The sequence below is a fragment of the Podarcis tiliguerta genome (assembly GCF_965153285.1).
Source record: "Podarcis tiliguerta genome assembly, chromosome: 5".
NCBI lineage: Eukaryota > Metazoa > Chordata > Lepidosauria > Squamata > Lacertidae > Podarcis > Podarcis tiliguerta.
The window spans coordinates 41,420,275-41,430,513 of record NC_139538.1 but is presented as its reverse complement, the minus strand read 5'-3'; the positions used below and the strand labels follow the sequence as shown (position 1 = coordinate 41,430,513).

At 47.6% G+C, this 10,239-nt stretch overlaps 1 protein-coding gene across 4 annotated transcripts; it reads left to right on the top strand.

Moving 5' to 3' along the window:
- Nucleotides 1-6: 6 nt before the first annotated feature.
- ZDHHC16 (zDHHC palmitoyltransferase 16) lies at nucleotides 7-9,797 on the top strand. Of its 4 annotated transcripts, none has more exons than XM_083443872.1 (11): nucleotides 7-150; nucleotides 3,812-4,064; nucleotides 4,793-4,987; nucleotides 5,265-5,356; nucleotides 6,573-6,601; nucleotides 7,179-7,312; nucleotides 7,479-7,526; nucleotides 8,012-8,097; nucleotides 8,342-8,465; nucleotides 8,962-9,032; nucleotides 9,291-9,797. In XM_083443872.1, exons 2-11 carry the CDS (start codon nucleotides 3,828-3,830, stop codon nucleotides 9,403-9,405), a joined length of 1,131 nt encoding a protein of 376 aa, XP_083299998.1. In that variant the 5' UTR covers nucleotides 7-150; nucleotides 3,812-3,827; the 3' UTR covers nucleotides 9,406-9,797. The 4 variants fall into 4 exon arrangements, with proteins under 4 accessions (XP_083299998.1, XP_083299997.1, XP_083299999.1 ...); XM_083443871.1 differs by having other exon boundaries at nucleotides 5,262-5,356; XM_083443873.1 differs by lacking the exon at nucleotides 7,479-7,526 and having other exon boundaries at nucleotides 5,262-5,356.
- Nucleotides 9,798-10,239: the final 442 nt, after the last annotated feature.

Sequence of the window (10,239 nt, the reverse complement as noted above, 5' to 3'; positions counted from 1 at the left end):
TAGTTCCGCTTGGCGCTCGCGGCGTGGAGTCGCGCATGCGCAAGGGTGAGGGTGGTCAAAGACAGGGAGCAGGATGCCTTGGTGGATGCGGTAACGCGGGGAGCGGGTTGTAGTCTCGGTTTGACTACACCCTGATCATGGCAGCACCAGGTAAGGCGAGGGGGATCCCTCTGACGCGCGGTGGTCCTGCGGTGCATGCTGGGGCAGACCTCGTTTCCCCTGCACGCTTCGGGAGAGCCGGTGCTCTTTCGCCGCCGGGTAGCTCCTCTTCTCCATTGCTGCTTAAGGGCTTCGCCTGTTTGCTAAGGCTGCCGTGCCCGGTCTGGGCAACAAAGCTGGGGCTCGGTCCTCTTCGCTTTCCCAGATATTGCTTAGCAGCGTCCCGAATGACTGCATCCTTGGAATGCACGTTGGAACAGACCCTCCCCGGGAGGCATGGCTAGAGAGAGCCGCTGAACTCGGTAGACACGCGCCTTCAGGTCCCCACGCCTCTACAGAGCTTTCGTGGAATGCATACGAACGGTGCTTCTTTTCCTGTACCCACTCCTCTCTGGGGTTTGTTCCCGTGACCGCCTCTGGGGCCGTTGTGCCTAGAGCAGGCGAGCTGGGGCTCACGCGGAGGTGGAGCTTTAACCTCAGCTGATCTCTTTTTTCTTAGAAAATATAGTGGAGACAAAATCCCTTCCCCCACCCCACTGGGAGCCCATTGACTCACCCACGCAGGTCTCGCTGTCTCATAACCATCTCAGTGGTTAATCTTCCCTTGTGTGACTTCTGCTGTTGCTGCCATCTGCTAGAGGGGCAATGCTGCCTTCAGAAATCACCCTTAATCCGCGCTCAGGAAGGATGCCAGCTCTGCTCAACTGGCAGAGAATGGGCCGAGCTCTGGGTGCATGTGACTACCGGCAGAGACAATGTCTCTCTCTCTCTCTTTCTCTCTCTGTGTGTGTGTTATTTTCTGCTGTAATGTCAACACAGACGGGCTGCTGTGTGTGAACACTTTTATCATCTAGCTGCATATGAGCTGGTATACTTTGCCTGAAAGCTCTAATTTTGACTCTAAATGTATTGCCTCATGAAAACTAATTATGTGATATTATTATTATTGTTATTATTATTATTGTTATTGTTATTATTATTATTATTATTAAATAAATCTCAAAGTGGTTTACAACAACGCATTCTGTTGTGAACCAAGTAAAATAATCTGTTTGCCTTGGGGGTGGGGGAGAGACTTGGAGGTCTGTTTGCTATTTATTTGGCTACTGGGCAGAGCACTGCAGGAATTCTGCAACATGTTGCTCAATTTTACCAAAGTTTCTACAGAAGCAGAATTAAGAAGATCCAGAACTATGCTGATCCTCTCCCCTCCCATCCATGTGAAAAGACATTCATTTGTGAGAGGCTGTGTGGTATTGTCCCTGTTTAATGTGCAGCTATAACTTACCCTAGGTAAAGGTAAAGGAGCCCCTGACCATTAGGTCCAGTCGTGGCCGACTCTGGGGTTGCGGCGCTCATCTCGCTTTATTGGCTGAGGGAGCCGGCATACAGCTTCCGGGTCATGTGGCCAGCATGACTAAGCCGCTTCTGGCGAACCAGAGCAGCGCATGGAAACGCCATTTACTTTCCGCCGGAGCGGTACCTATTTATCTACTTGCACTTTGACGTGCTTTCGATCTGCTAGGTTGGCAGGAGCAGGGACCGAGCAACGGGAGCTCACCCCGTCACGGGGATTCAAACCGCCGACCTTCTGATCGGCAAGTCCTAGGCTATGTGGTTTAACCCACAGCGCCACCCGCGTCCCATACCCTAAGATGAACCAAAATAGGGTCACTTGTGTTCAGACTAACTACAAGGAATGTACTCTGTTGAGAGCACCAGAACACCTTTTTGAGGCAAGTAGAATTTGACTGGAGTGAGAGGTTGCTAGTACAGTAAGATGTAAGTGGAGATTGGGCATAATGGTTGCTGCAGAGTATAGGCCTACTTCCCTAAGTTTCCATATGCTAAAAATAATAATTTGATCTCTTGACAGTGGTGCCAAATTCCTTTTTAGGTCTCTTTGTTTCATTTCTGCACTGTGACCCCCTTACTAAGTTCCACCTTGCTGGTACTGTCACCCCCCCGAGGGGTTCGTAGGGTCACATTCTCGGTTAATATTAATTGGCCAAGATCAGCTTTCTCCAGAGCTGGCCTAGCTCAGGTTCCCTCTTGCTCTTAGATTAGCTGCAGCTTGATGCTAGAGTTCTGCGAGCAGGTAAGTGCCATCATTTCATTCGTCCTCTTTTATCATTTTGGCCTCCTTAGCCCTGCTAGCTTTAGTAGACAGGTCTAAATTGGATATTTTCCCCAACTGAGGCAGAGATGTCAAGGGGATATGCTGAACTCTCTCAAGACCAGGACTGGGTTTGGGAAGGTATCCCTGTTGGCTCCCTTTCACCAGTCAATTCTTTCCCAACCCAGAAATATTTTGCAGAGACGAAAGAATGCATGGCAGCAAGGATTCAGTCCTCTCCCTCCCTGCATGTCAGCTCTCTAAATCTCTCTCTCTTTTTTAATATAATTTTTACTAATTTCTTTTTTAAAACAATATTTCAGCATACCAATAACAAAACAAATAAATTCTTTGCTCTACTGAGCTTGTGACTTCCCTCCATCCCTTCAACCAGTTTTTAATTTTCAAATCTTTGTGTTGCACTTTATATCCTCTACTTCAGACCTTTATATTCTTATGATCAACTCTGTCTCAATGGTCTATAAAGTTTTGAGATTTACAGTTTTTTTGATGCAGAAGTTATATCAATCCCGCTAGTGTCTTCACATTTTTACAATAATTATTCATATACTCAATAAATTTACTCTCTTTGAAACTTTTGGTCTTCTTGGTTCCGGATCCTGCCTATCAGCTTGGCCAGTTCTGCATAGTCCATCGTCTTTGTCTGCCACCCCTCAATCATTGGTAGTTCCTGCAATCTCCATCTCAGCTCTCTAAATCTCATAGGTGCTCAGCTCTATATGGGCTTGTCTTCTGTTTTGGAAGGGTCCATCCCTAACTCAAAAATTCTGGACTACACCACAGCAAACAACTTTGGGGAAAAGGCACTGTATCCCCGCCACTCATGAGATGCCTGGTTTCCTCAGTCATTCTCTCCCTTTGCTATGAGAGCTGAAGAAGAGCCTGCTGGATCAGGCAATGGCCTGTCTAGTCCACCATCCTGTTCTTACAGAGGCCAACCAGATGTCTGGGAGGAACCTGCAAGCAGGACCTGAGCGCAGAAGCACTCTCCCCTTCTGCCCTTCTGCAGTTTCCAGCAACTGGGATTCAGAACCGGGGGCAGAGCATAGCCATCATGGCTAGTAGCCACTGATAGCTGTTTTCTCCATTATGCTGGGAAAGGAAATCCAAATGCAAACTTCATAGATGTGCCTCTTTGGCCTTTGGGGTGCTGTGTGTACTCTGGGCAATCTCTTACCCTTTGAACTCAGTGTATATGCATTCACGCAAGGAGCCTGGGTATTCCATCTCGGAAGATAGGCAGGAGAATTGGCAGAGCCACAGAGGGGACACGTTCAACTCTGGGTGCATTCTACTAGCTGTTATTACTCACACGGACAGCAGTGGGTGAGCAAAGCCTTTCCACCAATACTACACTGGAGTCATCTGAAGTAAGAGTGACTCCTCACCCTCAGCACTGTCCTATGATCAGCCGTGACTCTTCCACCATCCTACATCCCTTAGCATCCTGATGCCGGAGCAGTAGACTCAACCCGATGTCCAGTATCTACTTAACACTGCTTCCTCTCTCCACAGGCTCTGAGTGGCAGGGATGAGGAGCCGCCAGAGGATGTATTCTGCTGTCATGCGCTTTTTCCTGAAATGCCTGCGGATAGGTCAGCGGCGTCGGTTCTGGCTGACTAAGCATGTGGGGCAGCTCTGGCTGTATGGGCGCCTCTGTTTGCGCTCCCTGGTGTACAACTCCTTTGCTAATGGGGACACTGCTCTCGACGCCCTCTTTGAGCCCATCTACTGGCTGGTGGATCACGTCACCCGCTGGTTTGGGGTGGTGAGTATCTTGGGAGGAAAGGCAGCGGAGTGCAGCTTCAGGCCCGCTGGAGACTGTTGAATTGTTTCTTTAAATGTAAAGGTTCATCGTTGTTTCACCCGATGTGTATATCTTTAAGGGGCCAGAGCAAGGGCCAGAGCAAATTAACGAGACCCAGCTTTACAGCTGTGAAACATAGCAGGTGCTGCTGAGTTGCATTGATTAAGCTGTGTCAGGAATTGAGTGTAGTATATAAGGAGCAGCACCTAGCTCTGCCATTACCCTGGGGGATGGGTTGGTGGTTGGGTCGTGTTTGTTTGTTAATGTATTTAGTGTAAAAAGAGTTTTTGATTTTGTAATTAAAACCTTGTTTAAGTACTTTTTGAGTCCCTTTTTAATGCGTGGTCTCCCCAGCAAGCTCTCTGCAGTGTTACTATACTGCAAAAAGTCAACAGAGACATGTTCAGCTCTAGGAAATAAAGAGTTTGAGCCCTGGGCTTCAAGCCACCATCAAACATCTAAGCTGGGCAAGGAGATACACGACCTTGCAGATGTGGGAGGAGATGGCGCTGATGCTTCACTGAATTCTTTTGTGGTCCCCCAGCGCTGCTGTTTTCTTCAGACTATGGGGAGACCAAGTTGGGTTTAACATGGGGATCCATCCACTGGAAACATTCCTCCATCGAAAGGGCTGAGACTTGTCTGCAGTGTGTTGGTGGCTCAGACCTTTCCCTCTTCCCCCTCAACAGGTGTTTGTGGCCCTGGTGATCACTCTGACCAGCTCGGTGGTGGTCATAGTGTACGTCTGCCTCTTGCCACTCGTCTTGCGAACCTACCCCCTTCTTTGGATCTTCTGGCATTTCATCTATGGTCACTGGAACCTCGTCATGATTGTCTTCCACTACTATATGGCCATCACTACTCAGCCTGGTTTTCCTCCGCAGGTAGGTAGAGGCACCAATATCTCTGATTTCACTTTTATTAAGTTTATTTTTTAACACTGAGATCCATGGTAGGACATGATTTCCTACCACTTCTTCTTTCACTGGTGACTCTTACGCAGAACGTTATGGACAAAGGGCTGATCTTGAGTTGCAGCTGTGTGCATGCTCCAGAGGGCCCATGTCCAAATATGCTTTTGACCCAGTGTGTTTTGGGTTAGTGTAAGGGCAATGGCACTCTTGCAACCACGCTAAAGGCTACCAATGTTCCTTCCAGCAGCAGTTGAAGAGCGATGTCGCTGCTGTCTCCATCTGCAGGAAATGTATTGCCCCGAAGCCTGCCCGGACCCACCACTGCAGCATCTGCAACAGGTGGGCATTTCCCTTGTATCAGACCAGTGTCATGTGTGAAAACCCGAACCCTTTAAAGATGCTTTATGGGCAGGCAAATAACCAGGGTCATTTATCTTTCACATTGTATGTGAGCATGAAATGTCTTGTGGTAGCTGGTGTAGAATCCTGTGTCTGGCAAAGACTCCTGAGAATTTTAGAAGGCTCTCTGAATCCCACATTTCCCTCTTGGCATATACTTCTTGTGATTCTTTCTTATATTTTCCCCAAATATCCAAATACTTGTTTCAGAATAAAACACGAGAATGCAGGAAGCATAACTACTTGGCTTATTGCACACTTTTGTGATCTTCATAATTTTGGATATGGAGTGTGAGTTTCTTCTGATGCAGAATTGCGATGACAATAATAATCTGGACATAGATGAATTGTTGTCTGTTTCTCATGCTGAAGTCTTGGAATCCCTCTAACTCTTTCAGCTGAGATATAACCTGTAAGAACACCAACATAATTTCTCTGCACTGAAAAAGAAAGTACAGTAAATAGAAGAAGGGCGGCATGGGAGGGAGGGAAAATAAAATTGTGTGGTTTTAATAAATCAGGCAAATATGTTCAGTCTGCAAATGTCTGTTTTGCATAATGTCTGCTAACCTGTGGGATTAGGGATAAAGGACTATGCAGAACATCAGAGTTTGGGAAATGCTGCTTAGTCCTCCTCCTCTTTGAATTTTCTTTGCTTTCCCCACTCACTTTAAACCTTTGGTTTTATTTCCCAAGCCATAAAGGTTAGAAACTTGCCTTTTTTAATGAAAGGAAACATGCTCAAGAAGCTAAATTCTGCCAAATGCTGTGTAGCCTTGGGGGTGCATCTGTGTATCTATAGACTATATGCATCTCTACCTTTAGGAACACCTGCAAGTTTGTGCAGAAGTCTCCTTACACTAAGGTAACATTGCCAAAGACTGCAGAGGGCTTTGCATTGAGGCCAGTGAGCAGCCAGGACCCAGCTCTCGCCAAGCAGCCTTCAGCCGGTCTCTTGCTTGCATGCACATTAAGGGATCGAGTGATGACTTGTTCTTGTTTTTCTTGCCTTGTGTTGCTGCACCGTGTCATGTTCCATAGCTGCATCATTTCCTTACTATTTAAGCTGCGCTGCGCTGTCAGCACCCCCTTCTCCTTCTGTCTCACCTCCAGTGTGCAATAGTGCCCTAATACAAATGCTGTTTCCCTTCCACAGGTGTGTGTTGAAGATGGACCATCACTGCCGTATCCTTCTGCAGGCCCATAGCTGGACTGACTTGGGGGTCTCCTGTAAGGTCACTTGTCCCAGGAACGCAATGATATATGCAAAGTGATAATATATATCCCCAGGGAAAGTAAAGGATGTCTTGAGATTAACTGGTCCAAGGGGGTAAACTCGCAACATTGAAGAGGAAAAGGAAAAGTATTTGTGCCGATCTCCTGTGAGGCATGTCTCAGTAAATGATTTGGGAACCATCAGCTGCATTTCAGAGGGGGCATTCCTGTTTCAGCACCAAAGCGAAATGGTTCTTAGGCCAGAACTGCTGTTCCTCCTATGTGAAGCATCATCCCCTGTTCTTCTTGCCTGCTGGGTTATGGCTTTATTAAAGTGTGTCCTGAGTAAGCAGATCTCCTCACTCCCCCAAATTGAAAGGAGCAGCAAAATTGGAAGGAGTCCCACCAGGTGGCACGATATTAGGTGGCTCAATTAAATCACCAGTACGGTTTGGGTGCAGATCCAGAATTGGCTATCCCCTGAAACATGATGAGGAGGGTTGGGGATTTTTGCCTGCCTTTACAGACCTTTAACCCCAAGGGACAGCATGGCTGAACAACTGCGTGGGGCACTTCAACCACCGCTACTTCTTCTCCTTCATGCTGTTCATGACCATGGGCTGCATCTACAGCAGCGTCAGCGGCTGGGACCTCTTCTGGGAGGCCTATGCTGCCATTGAGGTGAGGTTTCTGGGGTCTGTCTGGGCACATGGTGGCATGGGAGGGGGGTGCTTTCTCAGTGGAGGGGGCGGGGGTCTTCCTCCTGGCCTCGATAACTGCACAAGGAGTTACATAGGCCGAGGAGAACTGAGTGTGTGTAACTGGCAGCCTCTTTTCCATCCGATAGAAAATGAAACTGCTTGACAAGGGGAGACTGCACGTGACAGCCAATCAGGTGGGGTACCTGCTGCTCCGCTGCTCAAGTCAGGGACAGGGCAGAGCATGGCAGGGGAGCTTGCTGCTCTGCCCCAGCAATTGACTCTACAGCCGTGGCTGTGACTGCTCAGATTCCCTTTCCTGGGCAGAATCACTCCTTCCCTTCTTCCTCCTAAGGGAGCCCGAGCCCATTCAGCTGCAGTTGGTTGTGCCATCGAGGGGAGGAACTGTTTGCACAGCTGGCTAAGTGACGCTGTATTCCAAAAGATAATGTATGAATGGGGAGTAAGGGAAGTGAGTATTGAACCCCGGTACCCATGCTCTGCCCCATCGCTGATTCATGATCAAGACCCTTGCCTCTCAAGAGGTGTCTGTCTTGTGCTGTGCTGTCCGTCCACCCATTTGTCCTTGAAAGACCTCCACATCTCATTAGTTTGGGGTCACAGCACCCTCCGCTGCATCCTCGCATCTCTGGCCACCGCAACATCTGCTTTTTCCTTGCAGACTTACTCTCAGACACCACCACCCACCTTCTCCTTCCGCCAGCGAGCTTTCCACAAGAGTATAGTGTATGCCTGGGTCCTCTGCAGGTAACTGATCTGGTTGTTTGGTGCTCATGGGGAAGAGGAGGGGCAAGTCTCTCCGGAATGCTTTGAGAAAGCTGCCAAGTCAGCCTCCTCCGGAGCACAGAGCTTTCTAGCTGTCTTATTCTCTGCTCTCTGCAAAAGCCTCATCCAGCTGTCAGTGAGAGATAATAAGCGACTTGCTCCAGCTATTTCAGCTACGTGGTGTTTGCCCACCCACTGCAACATTCCTCTGTTCATTTCCCTGCAGTTCAGTAGCCTTGGCACTGGGCGCTCTCATGCTCTGGCATTCTGTCCTCATCACTCGTGGTGAGACCAGCATTGAAAGGCACATAAACCGCAAAGAAAGAAAGAGACTCCGATTGAAGGGCAAGGTGAGGAGGGCAAGGCTCAACCTTCAATGGGGGGGGGGGGGATAAAATGGAGGCAGAACAGCTGAGCTCACCTATTTGCTTGATGTGTGTGTCACGCTAGAGTTCCATCAGTTCAGGGTGTTTAGTTAGAAAAATAGCTAAAACAGGGCCTTTTCTTCTGCAGCCCCTTCCTCTTGAGTTGACCCTGTTATTCTCCTGCTTCCAGAAAACACAAAACTATTTTTAATCAGGCATGCATTTGAATATTTTTTTCTTTTAATATTTTATTTGAATTAATTTTAATACATTATATAGAACTCAGCTACATAAACAGGGAGACTTTTTTTTAAAAGGGTATAGTTCTGTCACAGTTATTTTTGACCATTTGAATAATTCTGAAGTTTGACCATAGCCAGATTTTCCCAAGAGGGGTTGATATGCAGAATGGAAGAATGAATAAATATGCTAGAATCACCTAGCAGAATATAATTTCATGCTACTTTTCCATTGGCTCTAGGTCTTCAAAAACCCATACAACTATGGTCCTTTGGGAAATTGGAAAGTTTTCTTGGGTGTGGAGACACAGAGGTGAGAACGGGAAATGTGCAACTGGTATACTCTACATCTGCCCTGTCTTTTGGATAATAGGGTGGCTAGGATTGGCTGGATCTTGACGAAGCAAGGTACTATTAGCACAGCTGAAGCTGCTTATTTTGCATTCCACAGCAATGCTGTAGCCCTCTAGGTCCTCTGTAATCTGGAAAATGCTTGGGCAGAATATACTAGCAAGCCTGTAAATGTCTTCCTGTGTTCCATTTATTCATTGAAAGATGTTCTCTTTTCTAGGCACTGGGTCACCCGAGTTCTACTACCCTCCACACACACACCCTATGGATCTGGCCTGAGTTGGGAAACTCCACCCTGCATTGTGGAACAGAAGACTCCTCTCTTGACAATTTGAGTTTGATAAAGGGCAGAGTTGACCAGCTGCCGGAAGACGGGAAACCACAGGCTGCTTTCAAGGGGCAGCATAATGGACAGCACAGTTCCCCGAGGTGCTGGTGACGTCACATGCCACAATTGCACCAGCTGCAGCAAACTGCTCCAGCAGTCTTAGGATGAAGGTGGAAGAGCCCCCCCCCCCAGCTGCAGGCAGCTGCGATGAGACAGCAATGTCTTGCCCTCATAATCCAGCCTATGTAGGATGAAGTCTTGGTATTCCTGGTAGTGGAGGAAGGCGCAATATGCCCCCTGCCCCACCTCAGGACCCTGGCTGGTATGCCAGGGTCTTGTTACTCTTCCACTACGTAGGCAGGGATTTTTTAAACAAAAATAAAAATCATTTTAATATGGTGTGGCATCTGTTCCTCTTTATCAGAAGAGAAGGCACAATGGTGGCAATATCTTAAGAAACTGATTGATCTCCTTGTAGCTCACAACTGTCTTTTCAGAACAGATCCAGGCAGTGCTGCTTTTACAGATAGTTGTAGGTCTTAAGAGATTTTGTTGATCCCGGCCATTAGGTTAGGTGTAAGGCCTTGGGTTGAGGTCTAAAAATATCTTTCAAAAGCCACAGATTGTCCCTACTCTTGTATATGTACCACTGTCTATTTTCCACTGTGTTGACCTCTCACCAAACTGCAGATTTCTGTAGCCCTTTCGAAGTGGCAACATGAGAAGCTGACACTACCTCTCAGTGTTCCGCCCTTCCATGTTTGTACAAATAATTTATGAGTAGTCCAGAGCTAATGGTACATAGTAGGATTAAAGGGGGTGGGGTGCTATGCAGGACTGG

Bases quoted from the DNA above. Each gene is read 5' to 3' on its own strand.
- ZDHHC16 (XM_083443871.1), top strand. From the start codon at position 3,828: ATGAGGAGCCGCCAGAGGATGTATTCTGCTGTCATGCGCTTTTTCCTG. The intron at 8,466-8,961 runs GTGAGGAGGGCA...CATTGGCTCTAG, and splicing joins GACTCCGATTGAAGGGCAAG to GTCTTCAAAAACCCATACAA. The intron at 9,033-9,290 runs GTGAGAACGGGA...TCTCTTTTCTAG, and splicing joins TTGGGTGTGGAGACACAGAG to GCACTGGGTCACCCGAGTTC.